Source organism: Nerophis lumbriciformis, linkage group LG20 (assembly GCF_033978685.3).
Source record: "Nerophis lumbriciformis linkage group LG20, RoL_Nlum_v2.1, whole genome shotgun sequence".
In the NCBI taxonomy this organism is placed as follows: Eukaryota; Metazoa; Chordata; class Actinopteri; order Syngnathiformes; family Syngnathidae; genus Nerophis; species Nerophis lumbriciformis.
The window spans coordinates 5,233,940-5,258,442 of record NC_084567.2 but is presented as its reverse complement, the minus strand read 5'-3'; the positions used below and the strand labels follow the sequence as shown (position 1 = coordinate 5,258,442).

The 24,503-nt window shown below is 40.0% G+C and overlaps 1 protein-coding gene across 1 annotated transcript; it reads right to left on the bottom strand.

Annotated features, from left to right (window-relative positions):
* Positions 1-7,940: 7,940 nt before the first annotated feature.
* LOC140676650 (uncharacterized) lies at positions 7,941-17,817 on the bottom strand. Its single transcript, XM_072915513.1, has 2 exons — positions 17,745-17,817; positions 7,941-9,250 (listed from the first exon to the last, which is right to left on the bottom strand). The coding sequence occupies exons 1-2, from the start codon at positions 17,815-17,817 to the stop codon at positions 8,022-8,024; spliced, it is 1,302 nt and encodes a 433-aa protein (XP_072771614.1). The 3' UTR covers positions 7,941-8,021.
* Between the last annotated feature and the right edge of the window lie 6,686 nt (positions 17,818-24,503).

Below are 24,503 nucleotides of genomic sequence, written 5' to 3'. Positions count from 1 at the left end.
CGACCAAAATAGTCAGTCTGCGTTAGAGCTTATAATAACAATATCACTCATATTTGGTTCATTTTCAGGTCCCGACATTTAAATGGAGCATTGTTGGCAGTTTTAGAAAGAATATAATGAGCGCAACAGAGGACCCTCGATCTGTTGACTTAATTGTTGGCCATTCATTTACAATTTCAAATGCATAAAAAAGCCAAGTATGTGTGTTTTTCTCTTACATAAGCATTGTGAATGATAAACAGCACATCTCTTTCACATTTGTGCGTATTTCCAGTATGATTGATCTAACAATATGGTCAGAGTGCAGAATCGTTCCTCCAGTGATGTAGAATCTACGGAAATGACCAAAGGTGTTCGGAGCATAATATTCAAAATAGCTGACTGAAGTTGTGGCATTGTGTGATGTTTAGACGGTGTTTTTACATACTTTGCGGATTGTAGACACAATTGGATATGGTTATAATGGATACAAAGAAACACAACTAAAGGAGCCATATGTAATCATTTCATGTGAAGTCATCATTAAAGGCCAACTGAAAGCCACTACTACCGACCACGCAGTCTGATAGTTTATATATCAATGATGAAATCTTAACATTGCAACACATGCCAATACGGCCGTATAAAATACTACACGGTCTAGCTCCAGCCTATCTTGCTGATTGTATTGTACCATATGTCCCGGCAAGAAACCTGCGTTCAAAGAACTCCGGCTTATTAGTGATTCCCAGAGCCCCAAAAAAGTCTGCGGGCTATAGAGCGTTCTCCATTGGGGCTCCAGTACTCTGGAATGCCCTCCCGGTAACAGTTAGAGATGCTACCTCAGTAGAAACATTTAAGTCCCATTTTAAAACTCATTTGTATACTCTAACCTTTAAAGAGGAACATTATCACAATTTCAGAATGGTTAAAACCATTAAAAATCAGTTCCCAGTGGCTTATTATATTTTTCGAAGTTTTTTTCAAAATTTTACCCATCACGCAATATCCCTAAAAAAAGCTTCAAAGTGCCTGATTTTAACCATCGTTATAAACACCCGTCCATTTTCCTGTGACGTCACATAGTGAAGCCAACACAAACAAACATGGCGGAAAGAACAGCAAGCTATAGCGACATTAGCTCGGATTCAGACTCGGATTTCAGCGGCTTAAGCGATTCAACAGATTACGCATGTATTGAAACGGATGGTTGTAGTGTGGAGGCAGGTAGCGAAAACGAAATTGAAGAAGAAACTGAAGCTATTGAGCCATATCGGTTTGAACCGTATGCAAGCGAAACTGACACGACAGCCAGCGACACGGGAGAAAGCGAGGACGAATTCGGCGATCGCCTTCTAACCAACGATTGGTATGTGTTTGTTTGGCATTAAAGGAAACTAACAACTATGAACTAGGTTTACAGCATATGAAATACATTTGGCAACAACATGCACTTTGAGAGTGCAGACAGCCCAATTTTCATCAATTAATATATTCTGTAGACATACACTCATGTCAGCAGGCCAGGGAAGCTAGGGTCGATATTCTTCTCTTGATCATCTTCGGGACGGTGTGAGCCAAGACATCCAGGGGAGTTTAGCTCGCTCGTCTGCGGGAACAAATTGCCGCCATTGCTTGCCGTGCTACCGAGGTCCTTTGTCCCTGAATTGCTCACACACTCCGGCAGATTCAATGGGGGTCTGGCGGCAGATTTCTTTGACTTTATGGTTGGAAATGCATCTGCTTTGAGTGTCGCAGGATATCCACACATTCTTGCCATCTCTGTCGTTGCATAGCTTTCGTCGGTAAAGTGTGCGGAACAAACGTCCAATTTCTTGCCACTTTGGCATCTTTGGGCCACTGGTGCAACTTGAATCCGTCCCTGTTCGTGTTGTTACACCCTCCGACAACACACCGACGAGGCATGATGTCTCCAAGGTACGGAAAAGAGTCGAAAAAACGGAAAATAACAGAGCTGATTTGACTCGGTGTTTGAGAAAATGGCGGATTGCTTCCCGATGCTCCGAGAGCGAATATTAGAAAGGCGTTTAATTCGCCAAAATTCACCCATTTAGAGTTCGGAAATCGGTTAAAAAAATATATGGTCTTTTTTCTGCAACATCAAGGTATATATTGACGCTTACATAGGTCTGGTGATAATGTTCCCCTTTAAATAGACCCCCCTTTTTAGACCAGTTGATCTGCTGTTTCTTTTCTCTTCCCCTTTGCCTCTTCGCCGGGTTATTCCGGTTCCGGTGACCATGGATGAAGTGCTGGCTGTCCAGAGTTGGGACCCGGGGTGGACCGCTCGCCTGTGCATCGGTTGAGGACATATCTGCGCTGCTGACCCGTCTCCGCTCGAGATGGTCTCCTGCTGGCCCCACTATGGACTGGACTCTCACTATTATGTTAGATCCACTATGGACTGGACTCTCACAATATTATGTCACTCGACATCCATTGCTTTCTGTCTCCCCAAGAGAGGGGGGGTTACCCACATATGCGGTTTCTCATAGTCATTCACATCGACGTCCCTTATGTGGGCTCGATACCGAGGATGTCGTCGTGGCTTGTACAGCCCTTTGAGACTTTTGTGATTTAGGGCTATATAAATAAACATTGATTGATTGATTGATTCACACAAGCGCTTGTTTTGCTCTTCCACTTTCTTCATTTGACTTTTGCATTCTTTCATCTCCTCTGATGTGAACTCCACTGCCTTCTTCAAGCTAACAATCATGGCGGCTCTTTCTTTACGTTCTTCAACAAGGTCGGCTCATTTACACTTTAAGGGCTTGAAATAGTTTTCAAATGACAAAACTTCAAGTCACTCACCTTCATCTTTCGTCTTTATCTCCGTTGGTGATTTGCTGGAAGTTGATTCTCTTTCATGTTCTCTTTTAGCGGACGTCGCCATCTTAGCATAGCAGTAGTCGTCCATCTTCTATCACGTCTTCAATCTTCACTTCAGATAAAAGTCCATCGCTCCAAACTCAACTTCTGTTTTGTGGGCTTTAGAAAATAGAAATATTTAAGACTCCATATTTGTTCAATCGTAAATTGTAAACAGCCGCTCGGTCCGCCATCTTGATTGGAAATGAGCTGCTCGATCCGTTTGCCCATGCGCAAAAAGTCTTCTTCTTCCCTTTTATTTTTTTTGCGGTAAATTGCATTACCGCCACCAACTGGGCTGGAGTGTCGACAAGCGTTTTGACAGGAAACAAAATAAACAAAACTATATTCTCTTATAAATCTAATAATGTATTTAGGTTTCTTGTCTGCTGATCTCCGTAAAAGCTCTTTTATCTAAGGTTGGCCTTCCTTAACTGACTCATATTGTTCCTTTTGATATATATATATAATATAATAATAATAATAATAATAATATAATATATAATATGTGTCATACTGTATAAAAGTGCAGTGTTTTTCAACCTTTTTTGAGCCAAGGCACATTTTTGGAGTTGAAAAAATGCGGAGGCACGCCACCAGCAGAAATCATTAAAAAAAAACGAAACTCAGTTGACAATAAAAAGTTGTTGTCGCAATTGTTGGATATGACTTTAAATCATAACCAAGCAATATAGCTCTTGTCTCAAAGTCATACTTGCCAACCCTCCCGAATTTTCCGGGAGACTCCCGAAATTCAGCGCTTCTCCCGAAAACCTCCCGGGACAAATATTCTCCCGAAAATCTCCCGATTTTCAGCCGGAGCTGGAGGCCACGCCCCCTTCAGCTCCTTGCGGACCTGAGTGAGGACAGCCTTTTTTCATGAAGGGAGGACAACAGGTTGACAAGAACTAAATCATCCAGACTCGAGATAAATTGTATTATTATGTTTATCTTACCTAAAAATAAATATATTTATAAACTTTTTTTTTTTAAACTAATTTTTCACTATATTTTGCTAAAAACATCAAAAATTAATTGTATTTTTATTTGTATTTTTTCTGACCCCTTATTACATCCAGCCATAGAATTATACATTAAAATAAACATATTTGAAATAATTAATTTTAAATGATCATAATAATTCATTTAAAATGACCATATTTAATTATTAAAATAATTGCTTGTTTATCAACAACTTTAGCATTTTAATCATTACATTTTGAAGCTCTCCGAAGCCAAGTTATGTTATATTCCTTAAGATTTATTTATGCAAGTTTGAAGTATCAATTATCTAAACACAGTTTTGTTTGCATATTTTCAGGATATATATATATATATATATTCTAGCTGTCAATATACTCTTCCCTCTTAACCACGCCCCCGCCCCCCCCCCCTCACCCCACCCCCCACCTCCTGAAATCGGAGGTCTCAAGGTTGGCAAGTATGCTCAAAGTAGGTCATGAACTGTCACATCACGTCGTGACTTATTTGGAGTTTTTTGCTGTTTTCTTGTGTGTCGTGTTTTACTTCTTGTCTTGTGCTCCTATTTTGGTGGCTTTTCCTCATTTTTTGGTATCTTCCTGTAGCAGTTTCATGTCTTCCTTTCAGCGATATTTCCCGCATCTACTTTGTTTTAGCAATCACAAATATTTCAGTTGTTTTTATCCTTCTTTGTGGGGACATTGTTGATTGTCATGTTCGGAGGTACATTGTGGACGCCGTCTTTGCTCCGCAGTAAGTCTTTGCTGTCGTCCAGCATTCTGTTTTTGTTTATTTTGCAGCCAGTTCAGTTTTAGTTTCGTTCTGCATAGCCTTCCCTAAGCTTCAATGCCTTTTCTTAGGGGCACTCACCTTTTGTTTGTTTTTGGTTTAAGCATTAGACACCTTTTTACCTGCACACTGCCTCCCGCTGTTTACGACACCTACAAAGCAATTAGCTACCGGCTGCCACCTACTGATATGGAAGAGTATTACACGGTTACTCTGCCGAGCTCTAGACAGCACCGACACTCAACACATCATTTGCAGACTATAGTTACTGGATTGCAAAAAATATTTTTAACCCAAATACGTGAAATTAGATAATATCCCACGGCACACCAGACTGTACAGTGGTTGAAAAACACTGTAATAGAGAACTTAAAAGTGTTATGTTTTCTTCACCTACGTTTGAGGCTCAACTTCCTGCCGTTACTCACACGTCTTTTAGCTGTCTTCAGCTTTTACTAAGTTCCCAATATTCATGCCATATTGTATATATTTTATAATGCATGTTTTATTTCAGAGTATGTCCATTCTGTATGCTCATTTTTACAACATAGTCATTGATAGTGCTGTTAAACTAACACTTTTCTGTTTATTTTTTATGACGTGTCGTATTTGCATAACATAATCCACATTGTGTGAGCGTAAGACTTCCAAAATCTCAGTGCACAGGTAATATTTGTGTCAGTAATATTTACCAAGTGTAGCAAACATATTCTTTATTATAATTGATACATTTACATTCAATCACAACACAGGTCCGGTGGCCATGGATGAAGTGCTGGCTGTCCAGAGTCGGGACCCAGGGTGGACCGCTCGCCTGTGCATCGGTTGGGGACATCTCTGCGCTGCAAACCCGTCTCCGCTCGGGATGGTCTCCTGCATAAGAGGTCCCTTACAGCCAAATCTAATTAAACACTGAAACTTCCATGTCATTAAAACTGCAGACGTAAATGATAGATGACAGCAAAATAGTTTGCTTGGGACAGGAAATCAACTAAACTAAACTAGGCCTGCTGGCCCCACTATGGACTGGACTCTTACTATTATGTTGGATCCACTATGGACTGGACTCTCACAATATTATGTCAGACCCACTCGACATCCTTTGCATTCGGTCTCCCCTAGAGGGGGGTTACCCACATATGCGGTCCTCTCCAAGGTTTCTCATAGTCATTCACATCGTCGTCCCACTGGGGTGAGTTTTTCCTTGCCCTTATGTGGGCTTTGTACCGAGGATGTCGTTGTGGCTTGTGCAGCCCTTTGAGACACTTGTGATTTAGGGCTATATAAATAAACATTGATTGATTGATTGGTTGATATTTCATATACAGTATATATTATAAGCAAATTACCTGACAACACAAAGTATCATTGTATGTCACAGCTCTCATTAAATACTTGACTAAGTGGTGCACAAATAAGTCCAACTTTGTCTTTTATGCAAGAACATTTAACTCATGTTCCATCCAGATGTAAAGAAATGATGTGTCTCCATGATTTTGTACTTCTACTCTTTGTGTGATGAGAAGGAAATGTGATCGACCAGATACGTTTGGAAAAGTCCACCATTGGTGATGTTGATTCTTTTAAATCTTGTGAAAATATTTCTTCTTAAAGGGGAACATAATCACCAGACCTATGTAAGCGTCAATATATACCTTGATGTTGCAGAAAAAAGACCATATATTTTTTTAACCGATTTCCGAACTCTAAATGGGTGAATTTTGGCGAATTAAACGCCTTTCTATTATTCGCTCTCGGAGCGATGACGTCACAACGTGGCGTCACATCGGGAAGCAATCCACCATTTTCTCAAACACCGAGTCAAATCAGCTCTGTTATTTTCCGTTTTTTCGACTGTTTTCCGTACCTTGGAGACATCATGCCTCGTCGGTGTGTTGTCGGAGGGTGTAACAACACGAACAGGGACGGATTCAAGTTGCACCAGTGGCCCAAAGATGCGAAAGTGGCAAGAAATTGGACGTTTGTTCCGCACACTTTACCGACGAAAGCTATGCTACGACAGAGATGGCAAGAATGTGTGGATATCCTGCGACACTCAAAGCAGATGCATTTCCAACGATAAAGTCAAAGAAATCTGCCGCCAGACCCCCATTGAATCTGCCGGAGTGTGTGAGCAATTCAGGGACAAAGGACCTCGGTAGCACGGTAAGCAATGGCGGCAGTTTGTTCCCGCAGACGAGCGAGCTAAACCCCCTGGATGTCTTGGCTCACACTGTCCCTTATGCCACCGAAGATGATCAAGAGAAGAATATCGACCCTAGCTTCCCTGGCCTGCTGACATCAACTCCAAAACTGGACAGATCAGCTTTCAGGAAAAGAGCGCGGATGAGGGTATGTCTACAGAATATATTAATTGATGAAAATTGGGCTGTCTGCACTCTCAAAGTGCATGTTGTTGCCAAATGTATTTCATATGCTGTAAACCTAGTTCATAGTTGTTAGTTTCCTTTAATGCCAAACAAACAAATAACAATCGTTGGTTAGAAGGCGATCGCCGAATTCGTCCTCGCTTTCTCCCGTGTCGCTGGCTGTCGTGTCGTTTTCGTCGGTTTCGCTTGCATACGGTTCAAACCGATATGGCTCAATAGCTTCAGTTTCTTCTTCAATTTGGTTTTCGCTACCTGCCTCCACACTACAACCATCCGTTTCAATACATGCGTAATCTGTTGAATCGCTTAAGCCGCTGAAATCCGAGTCTGAATCCGAGCTAATGTCGCTATAGCTTGCTGTTCTTTCCGCCATGTTTGTTTGTCTTGGCATCACTATGTGACGTCACAGGAAAATGGACGGGTGTATATAACGATGGTTAATATCAGGCACTTTGAAGCTTTTTTTTAGGGATATTGCGTGATTGGTAAAATTTTGAAAAAAACTTCGAAAAATAAAATAAGCCACTGGGAACTGATTTTTAATGGTTTTAACCCTTCTGAAATTGTGATAATGTTCCCCTTTAAGAATGTATGAATCCACTCCACACATTTACGTATTTTTTAATGATATCTTACTTACTTTTCCACCGGGAAATAATTTCAATACGCTCGCACCAGCACTGCTAAAGGTAAATAAACATTAGCCTTATTGAATGTTTGTTCATTTTCAACGCAAACTGAACATTTGACGTTTTTTATTTTATTTGATTTTACTCCAGTTGATTTTAATTATGTGTTGAGTCAAAGTTTGTAAACAAGAAGCTTTCACTAAAACTTTATAGTTGTTCTCTTTTGTGTGCTCTCATGTCATAAGAAATAATACTTTTCTGAATAAAGCATGTACCACAAACTTAACAGTGGATTGTGTTTTATTTTGTGTCTTACCATGTCTGCTTTATGAAGAAATCTTATACCACAAACTGTTACACATCATCGTTTTTCTCCAGTGTGTGTTTTCATGTGTTGAGTCACACTGCTGTTTTGAGAAAATCCTTTACCACAAACTGAGCAATTAAATGGTTTTTCTCCTGTGTGGATTCTCACGTGTTGAGTCAAATTGCACTTCCGAGTAAAGCGCTTACCACAATTTGAGCATTTAAATGGTTTTTCTCCTGTGTGGATTCTCATGTGTTCAGTCAAATGGCTCTTTTGGATAAAGCCCTTAGCACAAACTGAACAAATGTACGGTTTTACGCCCGTGTGTGTCCTCATGTGCTCAGTCACGTGGCTCGTTTTCATACATCTTTTGCCACAAACTGAACAAATAAACGGTTTTTCTCCAGTGTGCGTTCTCATGTGGACAGTCAAATGAGCCTTGAGAAAAAAGCTTTTACTACAAACTGAACAATTAAATGTCTTTTCTCCTCCATGTGTTCTCGTGTGTTGAGTTAAATTGCCCCTGTAAGTGAAGCTTTTGCCACAAACTGAACACATGAATGGTCTTTCTCCTGTGTGCGTTCTCATGTGTTGAGCCAAATGGCTCTTTTTAGTGCATCTTGTGCCACAAACCAAACAGCTCAATCTTTTTTTACCAAGCACCTTTTTAGAGCATTCAGAGTGTTTGGTTTTAGTCCTAATGTCATCTTCACAGTCTGTATCGCTGCTCAAAGGTTCTTCAACCTTGTCTTCAGCCTCACTATCTGACAGTGGAGCTAAGAGGTTATGTGTTTGTGGTTTCTCTTCATCGTCTAAATTCTTCACAGACACAACAGTCAGTGGCAACTTGGTGGGATCAACGTCTTCTGACCCTAGAAGACACTCTCCCTCCTGAGTGATCCAGGGTTCCTCCTTTTCCTTTTTAATATGGGGTGGCTGTAGCGTCTCCTGCTTCAAAGTGGAGCTCCCCTCTTGCAGTTGAGAGGGAAGTTCTTCACAGTTAGTTACGCAGCTCAAAGATTCTTTAACTTTGTCTTCAGCCTCATTATCTGATAGTGGAGCTAAGAGGTTGTCTACTTGTGGTTTCTCTTCATCATCTTCAGGCTTCACAGAAACAACAGTAAGTAACAGCTTGGTGAGATCATCGCCTTCTGACCCGAAAAGAAACTCTCCCTCCTGAGCGTTCCAAATATCCCCCTCTTCCTCTTTGACGTGGGATGGCTGTGGCAACTCCTGTTTCAAAGTGCAGTACCTTTCTGGATGACCAATCAGCTGCTGGACGTCTGAGGACCACAAACATTACGAACACACTTTAGTTTAGACATCAAACATGTGTTTTGATGGACATTCAGATACTACACACAAGGGCTGTAACTTGACAAAACACAATTCAAAGTCAACCCCCCTTTGTCTGAGCCTTGAATTTATTTGCTGCAATACAGATATTTGTGTCTGAAATGTTCAATTTTTGGTTAAAACTACAAAAGACAAGAGTGGTGGAGGTTGGCGTCATTGTGAAATTTCCAACGAAAATATATTTCAAGTAGGGATGTCCCGATCCAGGTTTTTGCACTTCCGATCCGATACCGATATTGTTTTTGCACTTCCGATCCGATACCGATACTGACCGATACCGATACTGACCGATACTGGCCTATCCGAGCATGTATTAAAGTTTAAAGTTATTTAGCCTACTTAGTTGTCAGAATCATGTTGAAAAGGGTTTTAGTACTCTTGATAACAACTAGCCAGCTGAATTAGGGGAGTTTGAATAATACACAATGGTTGGTAACAAGAAACTGACCTGTTTATTCAAGGATAAACACAAAATAGACAAAATTATACATGACAAACAGAAATGGCTTCATTGAACTAGGGCTGGGCGATATGGCCTTTTTTTAATATTGCGATATTTTAAGGCCATATTGCGATACACGATATATATCTCGATATTTTGCCTTAGCCTTGAATGAACACTTGATGCATATAATCACAGCAGTATGATGATTCTATGTGTTTTCATTGATTGATTGAGACTTTTATTAGTAGGTTGCACAGTGAAGTACATATTCCGTACAATTGACCACTAAATGGTAACACCCCAATACGTTTTTCAACTTGTTTAAGTCGGGGTCCACTTAAATTGATTCATGATACAGATATATACTATCAGATATATACTATCATCATAATACAGTCATCACACAAGATAATCACATTGAATTATTTACATTATTTATAATCCAGGGTGTGGAGGGGGGCGCCGGATGTAAGTGTCAAAAAGACAGCCAAAAGAGTTTGATATGAGAATAAATCTAAAGTTAAAATATAGGGTAGAAATGCACCCATTTGCAGGAAATGTAGTCTTGATTTTCAAAATTTTCTTTCAAGGCTTGCATGTCTACATTAAAACATTCTTCTTCATACTGCATTAATATATTCTACTTTTAAACTTTCATGCAGAGATCACAACTAAAAAAATCACTAATTTTTTCATACGGTGTTGATGTGGAAATTTTTGCCTCTGCATTTTGATGGTGTGGGCGTGTGGCACCGAATGGAGATAAGCGTCTCGACAGACGTTATAATATTTGAACAATGATGACGAAAACTGTTTTCTCTGTCGTGTCCGTGTGTCGAAAATTGTTATGCGCTTATTTTTTTATTTGATTTTGTGCGTGGCATATAATTGCTATGCGCACAGGCGCGCACCTTAGAGGGAACGTAGGTCACACGGCTGCGCTAGCATCACAGTTAACGTTAGACATGCTGCTACCTCTCTGCTCGGGGAGGAGGTGTACGTATGTGACGTATGACGTGACAGTATGTGACGTATGACGTGACAGTATGTGACGTATGTAAGAAGGTGCGCTTGCTGTCTGTGAGAGGGAGACACAGAAAAGAGTGAGAAGAGCCTGTCGTGTAATGCCAGCAGCTAAAAGCAACTGCGTGAGAATCCACAGACCTGTGGATGTGTTGAAGGTGTGCTGGAAAATGCGGAACGGAAATTAGGGAGCAGCAGAAAAGTATTATTTGTATTATTTAAATCGGTGCGTTGGAAAACACGGACCGGATTTTTTTAAAAACTGGATCTGGATCGGCATTTTCCCATGCCTTGCCGATACGCATTTTTTGGCAAATATCGGCGGCCGATCCGATCCAAATATCGGATCGGGACATCCCTAATTTCAAGATAAATATTTGTGTATTCATTCAACATTTCAGCCTTTTCTTATTCAATTATGACTGTTTACCCTATTTCTAAAATTTTTAAGTTTTTATTTCCTCCACAATGCCCTGCTCAGTGGCTTTGTGGTTGGAGTGTCCGCCCTGAGATCGGTAGGTCGTGAGTTCAAACCCCAGCCTAGTCATACCAAAGACTATAAAATGGGACTCATTACCTCCCTGCTTGGCACTCAGCATCAAGGGTTGTAATTGGGAGTTAAATCACCAAAATGATTCCCGAGCGCGGCCACCGCTGCTGCTCACTGCTCCCCTCACCTCCCAGGGGGTGGAACAAGGGGATGGGTCAAATGCAGAGGGTAATTTCACCACACTTAGTGTGTGTGTGACTATCAGTGGTACTTTAACTTTAATCTTTTAACTTTATCCAGGTCCATAAAAAAACGATGTGGTCCACAAAAGGCCAAAAGTGTTGCCAGCTGTGTCTTGTTAGGATCTGATGATGGTTATGATTTATTTGTTTCAGACATGTTTAACAAGTTGCATTATGTGGTCACATGTGTACACTTCAACATACAGTATCTGGAAATGAGTAGGAAAAAAACAAGCTAATGGAGACTGCCAGTGTTAGAACAGCCAGAGGTGGTGCAACAAAGTACTAGTGGTGATTTGTCCTTTTTCATGATACTGTCATATTTTTCACTCTGTTTGATCTAAAAATGAAACTGTTATGGACAACGACCATTTATTTTCTTGATTAATTTCAACCTCTTAAAGGCCTACTGAAATGCGATTTTCTTATTTAAACTGGGATAGCAGGTCCATTCTATGTGTCATACTTGATCATTTCGCGATATTGCCATATTTTTGCTGAAAGGATTTGGTAGAGAACATCGACGATAAAGTTCGCAACTTTTGGTCGCTGATAAAAAAGCCTTGCCTGTACCGGAAGTAGCAGACGAGTAGCGTGACGTCACAGGTTGTGGAGCTCCTCACATCCGCACATTGTTTACAATCATGGCCACCAGCAGCGAGAGCGATTCGGACCGAGAAAGCGACGATTTCCCCATTAATTTGAGCGAGGATAAAAGATTTGTGGATGAGGAAAGTGAGAGTGAAGGACTAGAGGGCAGTGGGAGCCATTCAGGGAAGATGCTGTGAGAGGCGGGTGGGACCTGATATTCAGCTGGGAATGACTAAAACAGTAAATAAACACAAGATCAACTCTATTAGCCACAACACAACCAGGCTTATATTTAATATGCCACAAATTAATCCCGCATAACAAACACCTCCCCTCTCCCGTCCATATAACCCGCCAATACAACTAAAACACCTGCACAACACACTCAATCCCACAGCCCAAAGTACCGTTCACCTCACCAAAGTTCATACAGCACATACTGTATATTTCCCCAAAGTCCCCAAAGTTACGTACGTGAGACTTTTTGAGACTTTTATTAGTAGGTTGCACAGTGAAGTACATATTCCGTACAATTGACCACTAAATGGTAACACCCGAATAAGTTTTTCAACTTGTTTAAGTCGGGGTCCACTTAAATTGATTCATGATGCAGACATATACTATCATATATACTATCATCATAATACAGTCATCACACAAGATAATCATCAGGGTGTATACATTGAATTATTTACGTGACATGCACATAGCGGCACGCACGTACGGGCAAGCGATCAAATGTTTGGAAGCCGCAGCTGCATGCGTACTCACAGTACCGTGTCTGCGTATCCAACTCAAAGTCCTCCTGGTAAGAGTCTCTGTTGTCCCAGATCTCCACAGGCCAATGGTAAAGATTGACTGTCATCTTTCGGGAATGTAAACAATGAAACACCGGCCGTGTTTGTGTTGCTGCAGTCGGCCGCAATACACCGCTTCCCACCTACAGCTTTCTTCTTTGCTGTCTCCATTATTCATTGAACAAATTGCAAAAGATTCACCAACACAGATGTCCAGAATACTGTGGAATTTTGCGATGAAAACAGACGACTTAATAGCTGGCCACCATGCTGTCTCAAAATGTCCTCCACAATCCGCGACGTCACACGCTGACGTCATCATACCGAGACGTTTTCAGCAGGATATTTTGCGCGAAATTTAAAATTGCACTTTAGTAAACTTGGCATGTGTTGCAATGTTAAGATTTCATCATTGATATATAAACTATCAGACTGCGTGGTCGGTAGTAGTGGCTTTCAGTAGGCCTTTAAGGCCCAAGTGTCATGATCTGTGATCTGGATCATGTTTTTGTTATTTTCTGTTAGTTTTAAAGGGGAACATTATCACAATTTCAGAAGGGTTAAAACCATTAAAAACCAGTTCCCAGTGGCTTATTTTATTTTTCAAAGTTTTTTTCAAAATTTTACCCATCACGCAATATCCCTAAAAAAAGCTTCAAAGTGCCTGATTTTAACCATCGTTATATACACCCGTCCATTTTCCTGTGACGTCACATAGTGAAGCCAACACAAACAAACATGGCGGAAAGAACAGCAAGCTATAGCGACATTAGCTCGGATTCAGACTCGGATTTTAGCGGCTTAAGCGATTCAACAGATTACGAATGTATTGAAACGGATGGTTGTAGTGTGGAGGCAGGTAGCGAAAACGAAATTGAAGAAGAAACTGAAGCTATTGAGCCATATCGGTTTGAACCGTATGCAAGCGAAACCGACGAAAACGACACGACAGCGAGCGACACGGGAGAAAGCGAGGACGAATTTGGCGATCGCCTTCTAACCAACGATTGGTATAGGAAAATGTATTTATGCTGTTAAGCACTGTTATAGCTTTTGGATCAAAACAGTTTTTAAAGTGGAACATTATCACAATTTCAGAAGGGTTAAAACCATTAAAAATCAGTTCCCAGTGGCTTATTATATTTTTCGAAGTTTTTTTCAAAATGTTACCCATCACGCAATATCCCTAAAAAAAGCTTCAAAGTGCCTGATTTTAACCATCGTTATATACACCCGTCCATTTTCCTGTGACGTCACATAGTGATGCCAATACAAACAAACATGGCACATAGAACAGCAAGCAATAGCGACATTAGCTCGGATTCAGACTCGGATTTCAGCGGCTTAAGCGATTCAACAGATTACGCATGTATTGAAACAGATGGTTGTAGTGTGGAGGCAGGTAGCGAAAACGAAATTGAAGAAGAAACTGAAGCTATTGAGCCATATCGGTTTGAACCGTATGCAAGCAAAAACGACGAAAACGACACGACAGCCAGCGACACGGGAGAAAGCGAGGACGAATTCGGCGATCGCCTTCCAACCAACGATTGGTATGTGTTTGTTTGGCATTAAAGGAAACTAACAACTATGAACTAGGTTTACAGCATATGAAATACATTTGGCAACAACATGCACTTTGAGAGTGCAGACAGCCCAGTTTTCATCAATTAATATATTCTGTAGACATACCCTCATCCGCTCTCTTTTCCTGAAAGCTGATCTGTCCAGTCCAGTTGGAAATGCATCTGCTTTGAGTGTCGCAGGATATCCACACATTCTTGCCATCTCTGTCGTAGCATAGCTTTCGTCGGTAAAGTGTGCGGAACAAACGTCCAATTTCTTGCCACTTTGGCATCTTTGGGCCACTGGTGCAACTTGAATCTGTCCCTGTTGGTGTTGTTACACCCTCCGACAACACACCGACGAGGCATGATGTCTCCAAGGTACGGAAAACAGTCGAAAAAACGGAAAATAACAGAGCTGATTCGACTCTGTGTTTGTAATGTGTTTGAGAAAATGGCGGATTGCTTCCCGTTGTGACGTCATCGCTCCGAGAGCGAATAATAGAAAGGCGTTTAATTCGCCAAAATGTACCCATTTAGAGTTCGGACATCGGTTAGAAAAAGATATGGTCTTTTCTCTGCAACATCAAGGTATTTATTGACGCTTACATAGGTCTGGTGATAATGTTCCCCTTTAAGACTCCATAGTTCCTGTTTTTGTGCACCCTTGTTTATTTTGGTTATCATGGCACCCTATTAGTTTCACCTGCCTCTGGTGTTCGGGACGCACCTGCTCTAATCAAGAGACCCTTATTTAAGCCTGTCTTTACCAGTTAGTCGTCCTGGCGTCATTGCCATAGTTCATGCTGCTTGTTTCATGCGATTCTATAGTTATGCTAGTTATTGGTTTCATGCCACAGTTTCATAGTTGTTCCATGCCATAGTTATGTTAGTTGTTTGTTTCTTGCTATGCTATAGTTTATGCTAGTTGTTTTCTTCACGCTATTGTCACGCAACCCTCTACGTAAGTCTTGTTTATTTCATGCCACAGTTGGAGAGTTTTTTGCCTGTTATTTTGAGTTTTGGGAAATAAATATGTTCCTACCTGCTACTCTTGTCCGGAAAAGTCAGATTGCATCCCGGGAGAACAATCCTCGCAGTAAGCTGTGAAAACCCCCCGTCATGACACCAAGCTGTTTGTTTACATGCTTTTCTTATTTCTCTTTGCTATTTGGGATTATTGGACCCTAATTAGAATAAAAACTAAAAATCCTCTTTTGATATGATGTACTTAGTCCATAAGTACACAAAGGTGTACTTCATATGTAGTGACATGCACATTTTTATTTTTACACTTTTTTTTCCCAAATTCCATTGTATGTTATACTCTTCTGACACCACCAGATGGCAGTATAAGTGTCCACATAAGTGGCCATAAGACCCCAATTCAGTAGTGTACACAATTTTGGAAATAAGACCTAAAAGGTGCTGTCCACGCATGTGGCCACTAAGCCTTTATTTAATGTTTCTAAAAGCCATGACGTGGTTTTGTGTCACTCGTGTTATCTGCTTTTTTCTGCAAAATTAAACAAAATAATTAAAATCCTCCAAGGATTCCATCCTTTTTGCCAAGGTTTGTATTTCTCTTTTCATGACCGCTTGTATTTCGTCAGTAAATAAATGGCGGCAGAGAGACACACTCCTCTCTTCACATATATATATATATATATATATATATATATATATATATATATATACACACACACACACATTATATATATATATATATATATACATATATATGTGTGTGTATATATATATATATATATATATATATACACACACACACACACACATTATATATATATATATATATATATATATATATATATATATACATATATACATATATATGTATATATATATATATATATATATATATATATATATATATATATATATATATTTTGAATATCTCCCTAATTCTGAGGTCTCAAGGTTGGCAAGTATGAGTACAAGGGATGTTAAATGTACATTGATTCTAGGGCTGGGCGATATATCGATATAATCGATATATCGCAGGTTTGTCTCTGTGCGATATAGAAAATGACTATACCGTGATATTCGATTCTACGTTCTCACGCAGTTGCTTTTAGCTGCGGGCATTACACTACATGCTCTTTTCACTCTTTCTTGTCTCTCCTTCTCACAGAGACGTAAAACAAGCGCACCTTCTTACATACGTCACATACTGTCGCGCGTGCAACGTCATACGCCCTCGCGGAGCAGAGATGTAGTGACATGGTAACGTTAGCTGTGATGCTAGCGGTGCGGTGTGGGTGGTAATACGAGAGAAAGAAGTTGTGAATCTGGTAACAAATGAAGGAAGAATTAATTCCCAAGAAAAACAGCTCAAGGTCCATCGTCTGGCGGTGGTTTGGTTTCAAGCGGGAAGATGTTGAACATATGCGGCAAAAGCTTTGCTCCAAAAAGTAGCAGCACTGCTAATGTAGCATCATTTGAAAAGTCACCCACTAGAGAATGAAGAGTGCTTGAAACTCCGCATGTCAACATCTCTGTTCGGTGCCACACCCACAAAATGCCCAAGCAACCATTTCCACATCAACACCGTATGAAACAAATACTCAACAACAGAAGGAGATAACGTCCGCAGGAACCTACCACATAGTGAAGGACATACACTATTTGACTTCCTATTACGCAGCTCATTTTTATTTGACACTTATTGACATATCTTGTGTGACATCATGCACAAAATTGCACTTTATTTGTTTTAAACTATTGTAGTGGCGTTCTGTAGAAAAAGTGCACTTTAATTTAGTGTTGTTTTGATATGTCATCTTAGTGACATCATGCACAAAAGTGCACTCATAGCTTGTTTTAAAATGTCTCCGACAATCTTGCACTTTCTGTTTTAGAAATGACATGAATGTTTGTGCCACTGCTTAATAACTCTTTAATAAATACACTTTTAGTTGTGATTTCCCTCTCTGCATGAAAGTTTAAAATGAGTATATATTAATGCAGTATGAAGAAGAATGTTTTGACACATAGAATCATCATACTGCTGTGATTATATGCATCAAGTGTTCATTCAAGGCTAAGGCAAAATATCCACATATATATGGTGTATCGTGACATGGCCTAAACATATCCAAATATTAATAAAAGGCCATATCGCCCAGCCCTAATTGATTCATTCTGGAACTTGCTTTGGTAACTTTGACTTTCTGAGCTGTGACAGTTGTGGGGAACTTCCCAATAATCCAAAATTGACAGTAATGAAATTATTCCTGTTCTTTATTACCTCCAATCCTCTGCACGTTGATGTAGACATGTGGTCCAGTCTTCTCTTCACATCTCTTACTCTTCCCCAACATCTCTTCTTTCACATCATTATTTGTATCGTTTTTGGTTGACTTTTGCATTCTTTCATCTCCTCTGATGTGAACTCCACTGCCTTCTTCAAGCTAACAATCATGGCGGCTCTTTCTTTACATTCTTCAACAAGGTCGGCTCATGTAGACTTTAAGGGCTTGAAATTCAAATAGTTTTCAAAGGACAAAACTTCAAGTCACTCACCTTCATCTTTCGTCTTTATCTCCGTTGGTGATTTGCTGGAAGTTGATTCTCTTTCATGTTCTCTTTTAGCGGACGTCGCCATCTTAGCATAGCAGTAGTCGTCCATCTTCTATCACGTCTTCAATCTTCACTTCACATAACACTCCGTCGCTCCGAACGCAACTTCCGTGTCGTGGGCTTTCAAATACGATTCTTTAATCGTCTATATAGCTGTAAAATCGTACATTTGAAACCTCTTTAGGCCGCTCTGTCCGCCATCTTGGTCGCCGACAAAACCATAGACATCTTATAAGTAGACGCAGCATCGAGCGCTATTGCCTACTGGCGCAGACGAGACGCGGGGCCGCCATCTTGGAGTGGTGATCCGCTCCACTCAGAGCAATTCATTTGACAAGAGCAATGAACTGTCAGCGCATTTAATTCATCTTACCTCACTGAATACCACTGATTTTCACGCACTTTTTTGTCATACGTGTAGCTATGATAAAGGACACATGTTTTATTATTCATAGTTTGATTTACAGTAATAGAATAATCTTATATGCTATAAGTGACCAGACGTCCCAGATCAAAACTGGGAATATAATCCCAGAGAAGGGGGGAAAAAGGTCAGCTATTTTTAAGTTGAAGAAACAATATGATTAGGTTATTTAAACATGCGTATATCCTACATAAACAATGTATGAATACATTAGATATCTATATATCTTATAGACCAGGGGTCGGGAACCTTTTTGGCTAAGAGAGCCATGAAAGCCATCCATCCATCCATCCATTTTCTACCGCTTATTCCCTTTTGGGGTCGCGGGGGGCGCTGGAGCCTATCTCAGCTACAATCGGGCGGAAGGCGGGGTACACCCTGGACAAGTCGCCACCTCATCGCAGGGCCAACACAGATAAACAGACAACATTCACACTCACATTCACACACTAGGGCCAATTTTAGTGTTGCCAATCAACTTATCCCCAGGTGCATGTTTTTGGAGGTGGGAGGAAGCCGGAGTACCCGGAGGGAACCCACGCAGTCACGGGGAGAACATACAAACTCCACACAGAAACCAAGACTACTCAGGACCTTCGTATTGTGAGGCAGATGCACTAACCCCTCTCCCACCGTTCTGCCCCCATGAAAGCCAAATATTTAAAAATGTATTTCCATGAGAGCCGTATAATATTTTTTTTAACACTGAATACAACTAAATGCGTGCATTTTTAAGTAAGACCAACATTTTTTGAGTATAATAAGTCTCTCATTCTTTTTATTAACATTGTTATTCTGAAGGTAAGCAATAATAAATAAAATACTTCTTACCGCTAATGCGACTTCTGGTGCTGCATGGTTTTGCTGATGGCTTTGTAGTCGTTATTTTTAACACTGTGATTACCAGCGGAATTATTCATTACTTATCGTGTTAATCAATGTCAGCTAAGATTTATCTGAGAGCCAGATGCAGTCATCAAAAGAGCCACATCTGGCTCGAGAGCCATAGGTTCCCTACCCCTGTTATAGACTGTATCTCTGTTGCTGCAGCAGCAGAGAGTTTATTCTTTCTTGACACTTTGTATTGATATTTTCTATTACATTCTTCCCTTAAATGATCATGTTTACAGTGATTGTTTTATATGTATTTTTTATGTATGTCGCTTTGGATAAAAGCGTCTGCCAAATACTTCAACATAAACATAACTTTTACCCCTGTTGGCTTTTACAATCTTTATCTTCATCATTTATTTCATCCATCCATCCATCCATCCATCTTCTTCCGCTTATTCGAGGTCGGGTCGCGGGGGCAGCAGCCTAAGCAGGGAAGCCCACACTTCCCTCTCCCCAGCCACTTCGTCCAGCTCCTCCCGGGGGACCCCGAAGCGTTCCCAGGCCAGCCGGGAGACATAGTCTTCCCAACGTGTCCTGGGTCTTCCCCGTGGCCTCCTACCGGTCGGACGTGCCCTAAACACCTCCCTAGGGAGGCGTTCGGGTGGCATCCTGACCAGATGCCCGAACCACCTCATCTGGCTCCTCTCGATGTCGAGGAGCAGCGGCTTTACTTTGAGCTCCTCCCGGATGACAGAGCTTCTCACCCTATCTCTAAGTGGAGAGCCCCGCCACCCGGCGGAGGAAACTCATTTCGGCCGCTTGTACCCGTGATCTTGTCCTTTTGGTCATGACCCAAAGCTCATGACCATAGGTGAGGATAGGAACGTAGATCGACTGGTAAATCGAGAGCTTTGCCTTCCGGCTCAGCTCCTTCTTCACCACAACAGATCGATACAGCGTCATTTATTTCAACTTTATGTTATTCAAGTATGGCATTTTTAAATGTAATTAATTTCATTGACAAGAAATTCTATTATGGTCATACTCATGTTTGCTCGCGGCTACGATTTCAGTACTATTGAAGATCTTTGCTCCTTCTCAACTCTGTGGTAATATTATTTTCACAAAATACAACCAATAGTACGTTAATGTTAAATCTTACTTGTGAAAAGTAATCCCCCGATTCCTATTTTCAACAGTCTGCTCATTTGAGCAGGAAAACGCTGAACACCATCTTTGTTTTCTACCTGTCAACTGTCAGTTTAGGCTGCTCACCGGCTCCTCGTCACCACTTCAAGATGGCGGCCCAATTTCTCGCGTCACAGCAGCCAATGCTGCGTCTACTTATAAGATGTCTATGGACAAAAGTCTCTCAACTGCTCTTCTTCTCTTTGTTGTACTGGCGGTAAATTGCATTAGCGCCACCAACTGGAGCGGAGTGTATCAAGCGATTTGACAGGAAACCAAATAAACAACAAAAAAAGATAAATAAATGAACAAAAAATAATTGAATACAACTAAATCATATTATCTAACAGTTTCCCCTGGATATTAGTCATGTTCGTTACATGTGTTCTACTGCATGGTTCGTTTAAGTCAAGTCATTCGTTTTTCTCACAGACATTTATTTCAGCCACGTCTTCTTCACGTTACCAACGATGCCAAATATAATGCCGTCAGAAGTAATAAAATAAGCAAACAGAACTTGCAATTAGTCTGACATCCAAAAAAGAAAACCCATAGATGTCACAAACATATCAGAAGTAATCATACCTTGTTGGCCTCATAAACTCCAAGGGAATAAAGTTTATTTTCATTACAGACTCCATTAACGTCTTCCACATCAAACACTTGCCGTCTCATGCTGCTTCCTTAATTCCCTCACATATTAATTGTCCCCCCAACAACGTGACCAAATTATATTCCCCACTCAATTGACATGGGTTTGTAACAAAAATAAAGTTAACATAAACTTGCATGAATTAACCCTAGGAAATACCTGTTTAATCACATTATGTGTACAATATGAACTTATCTTTATGCATTGTATTTATTTATTCTCACCAACTATGACATTATATATCAAATATACATGTTTCTTCTGTCAGGAGCTACAGTGCCTTCTAGTTTCACTAAAATGTTTACACTTCCGCTTTGCTTCCTGGAACCTGTCTATACCATGAATTGATTAACGTGGACCCCGACTTAAACAAGTTAAAAAACTTATTGGGGTGTTACCATGTAGTGGTCACTTGTACGGAATATGTACTGTACTGTGCAATCTACTAATAAAAGTTTCAATCAATCAATCAATGTGTCTAAGTGAGTCATTTGTCATGTTTGCTTGACCAGAAAAGACTATTTTCCATTTAGATTAGCTTGTTTTTGTCTTTTTGTATTTTGTATTGTATCCTTGAGTACCTTGAAGGTAGAAAAGCGCTATACAAGTATAACCCATTTATTTATTTATCATTTATCCTATTTTATTATTTATTTCTTTCTTTTTTAAATATTCAATTTTATTTTCTTTCCTTGACATTTTTTGTTAGAGACCATAATTGCTCAACCTGGTGGATGTTTAATCAATCAATCAACGTTTATCACAAGTGTCTCAAAGGGCTGCACAAGCCACAACGACATCCTGGGCTCAGATCCCACATCAGGGCAAGGTAAAACTCAAACCAATGGGATGACAATGAGAAACCTTGGAGGGGACCGCAGACGTGCATCTTAAGTGCACAGGAAGCCAGTGCAGGTGAGCCAGTATAGGTGTAATATGATCAAACTTTCTTGTTCTTGTCTTAAAATTGTTGAAAGTGCCTTGGTTTTTGTGTACATTCTGAATATGTGTTTGCATGTACCGGTACAGTTGTTCAATAAAAACAAAAATAAATGAATACAAAAAAAACCTGCTCATTTCCTGCCACATCCACGTGAACAGGGGCCCAGGTCAACTGTTTGAAATACATGTGCTGTAAATTTACTGTGTCCATTTTGATTTACTTGACCCAATGCTTGATAACTGCTTGTTGGATGTCTTTGAACTCTATTCCCTCTACAGCCAATAATATATGTATTGATTAAAGATGATCTGATTTTAAACACAATACAGAGTTCATTGGGCTTCAGCCCCTACATTATTCACTTTGATGTGGAAACAAACGGCCCTTACTTGCCAGGACGTACATCAACCTTTCTGTAAACATTCCTTTCATGGACACAGATGGACACATTTACACAGATGTGACGTCAGAGTAGCTAAAGTCAAGTAGCAACATCTGTAGCTAGATGGGTTTGAGAGGTCCTTTCTGGGTTTTACACTGGCACTATTATTGCTTGTTCATCTATGAACAGCAATGATTTGAAAAAGATGCACTTATGTTTTATAATTTTATTATTATATCATAATTATTGGAAGAGTTTACTCTTAAGTACTGATGTGTATTTCTGGTCGTCATCCTCGTCCGGACAGAAGGGTGACACGGCAGTGCGGCCGGATCAAAAGAGACGTCGGAGACGCTTTACTGAACCAAAAGTTGCTTTTTTACAAGTGAGCGTCATTATACAGGACTGGAGTTCCTGGAGGAGGCCAGGTCAAGAAAATGAGGCACTCCTAACTTAGAGGAGCCGAACCACAGTCTTATACTCCTTCTTTCTCTGTCTGGGTGTGTGTTGATTCAGGAGAGTACAACCTGACCATGTGAGGAGGTGCTCGTGTAAAAGTGACTGGGAAGACAACAGATGTATACCATAACTTGTAGATTGATGTTAAGATAAACATGGAGTCTCTCCTCCAGGATAGAGCTATTACTTTTGCTTTCCAACGCTTGCTTTTTCTTGTGAGAAAGCTAATTTCAGTCCACATGCGAATGTCCAAATAAGGCTCATTATTTTATTATGGGCTCAAACACTATTTAATTAAACCTGGTGGTTCGCTTTCTCCAAGTTGAATATAAACCTTCACCTAATGTAGAACATAATATGAGTTAATTAATTCACTTCAGTACAAACTGCAAATAGACCTTTTTGAATTATAAAGTCGATCTCACAAATTATTTTATATACAGCATATCATCTTTTGCAGAGCTCCTTAACTTCCTGGACTTTTGGTAAATGGGACACAGCATTACTGATAACAAACTTCCAAACTCCAAACTTCCAAACTCTAAAATGACTAAATTCTTTGGTAATGTGGGGTTTCCCTATCGATCAAATCCTAACTCAATTTCCCAGTTATTCAATTAAAATTGCCCATATTTTCTGAAAGTGATGTGGTTTTTGGGACTCTAAGGAAGGGATAAATATTGAAAATGTTTTAGACACAATAATTGTCAAGGTGACATTTATTATCAACATTAGCCTTCCACAAATAACTCAGCTACCTTGTCTAATCTGGCCAGCTAGAGCTCCTAGACTAGAGAAACACTGTATTTATATTTTCTTATCTTCTGTTTTCTATCTTTTATTATATGTACCATATCTTTTTTTTTCTTTTCTTTTTTTTTTGTGTAGCATGCCTGTTCTGACATTTATAGTGTGAGTTTTATTGAAGGTAATGCCATATTTGTTGTATATATCCTACTTAGGTGAATAAAAGTTGAAAAATAAATAAATGAACTAATATTGCTTGTTTGAACAGAAAACAATCAACAGTGTAAAGAGGAAGCAGCACAGCAGAAAACAATGTACACAAACTACAGTGACCCCTGCTGGCGAAATCAAGCAACTGGCTACGCAAACATTTACACATTGCACAAAGGGAAAAAAAAAAAAATAGTGATCTTAAATAGTGAAATACATGTCATCTGGTAATTCAAGTGATTGACAACAATATAAAAGCATCTAAAAATGACTGAATGGCAATTAATCCGGGAGGAGCTAGACGAAGTGGCAGGGGAGAGGGAAGTCTGGGCTTCCCTGCTTAGGCTGCTGCCCCCGCGACCCGACCTCGGATAAGCGGAAGAAGATGGAAGATGGATGGCAATTAATCCCGGTAGTAAATACAAATATTTGTGACCTTAATACATTATTTTAAAAACACACACGCGTTCTGTTGATTAGAGTTTGCAACTACCAGTTTTATAAATACTATAATTATCAATGAATTCAACAGAGAAACTCATGCAAACTGTGTTGATAAATAAAAGTGGTTTATATGTTTTAAAGTGT

Coding starts and splice junctions, on each gene's coding strand:
- LOC140676650 (XM_072915513.1), bottom strand. CDS start 17,817: ATGTTGGGGAAGAGTAAGAGATGTGAAGAGAAGACTGGACCACATGTC. Junction 9,251..17,744: donor CAACGTGCAGAGGATTGGAG/GTAATAAAGAAC, acceptor TGTGGTCCTCAG/ACGTCCAGCAGCTGATTGGT.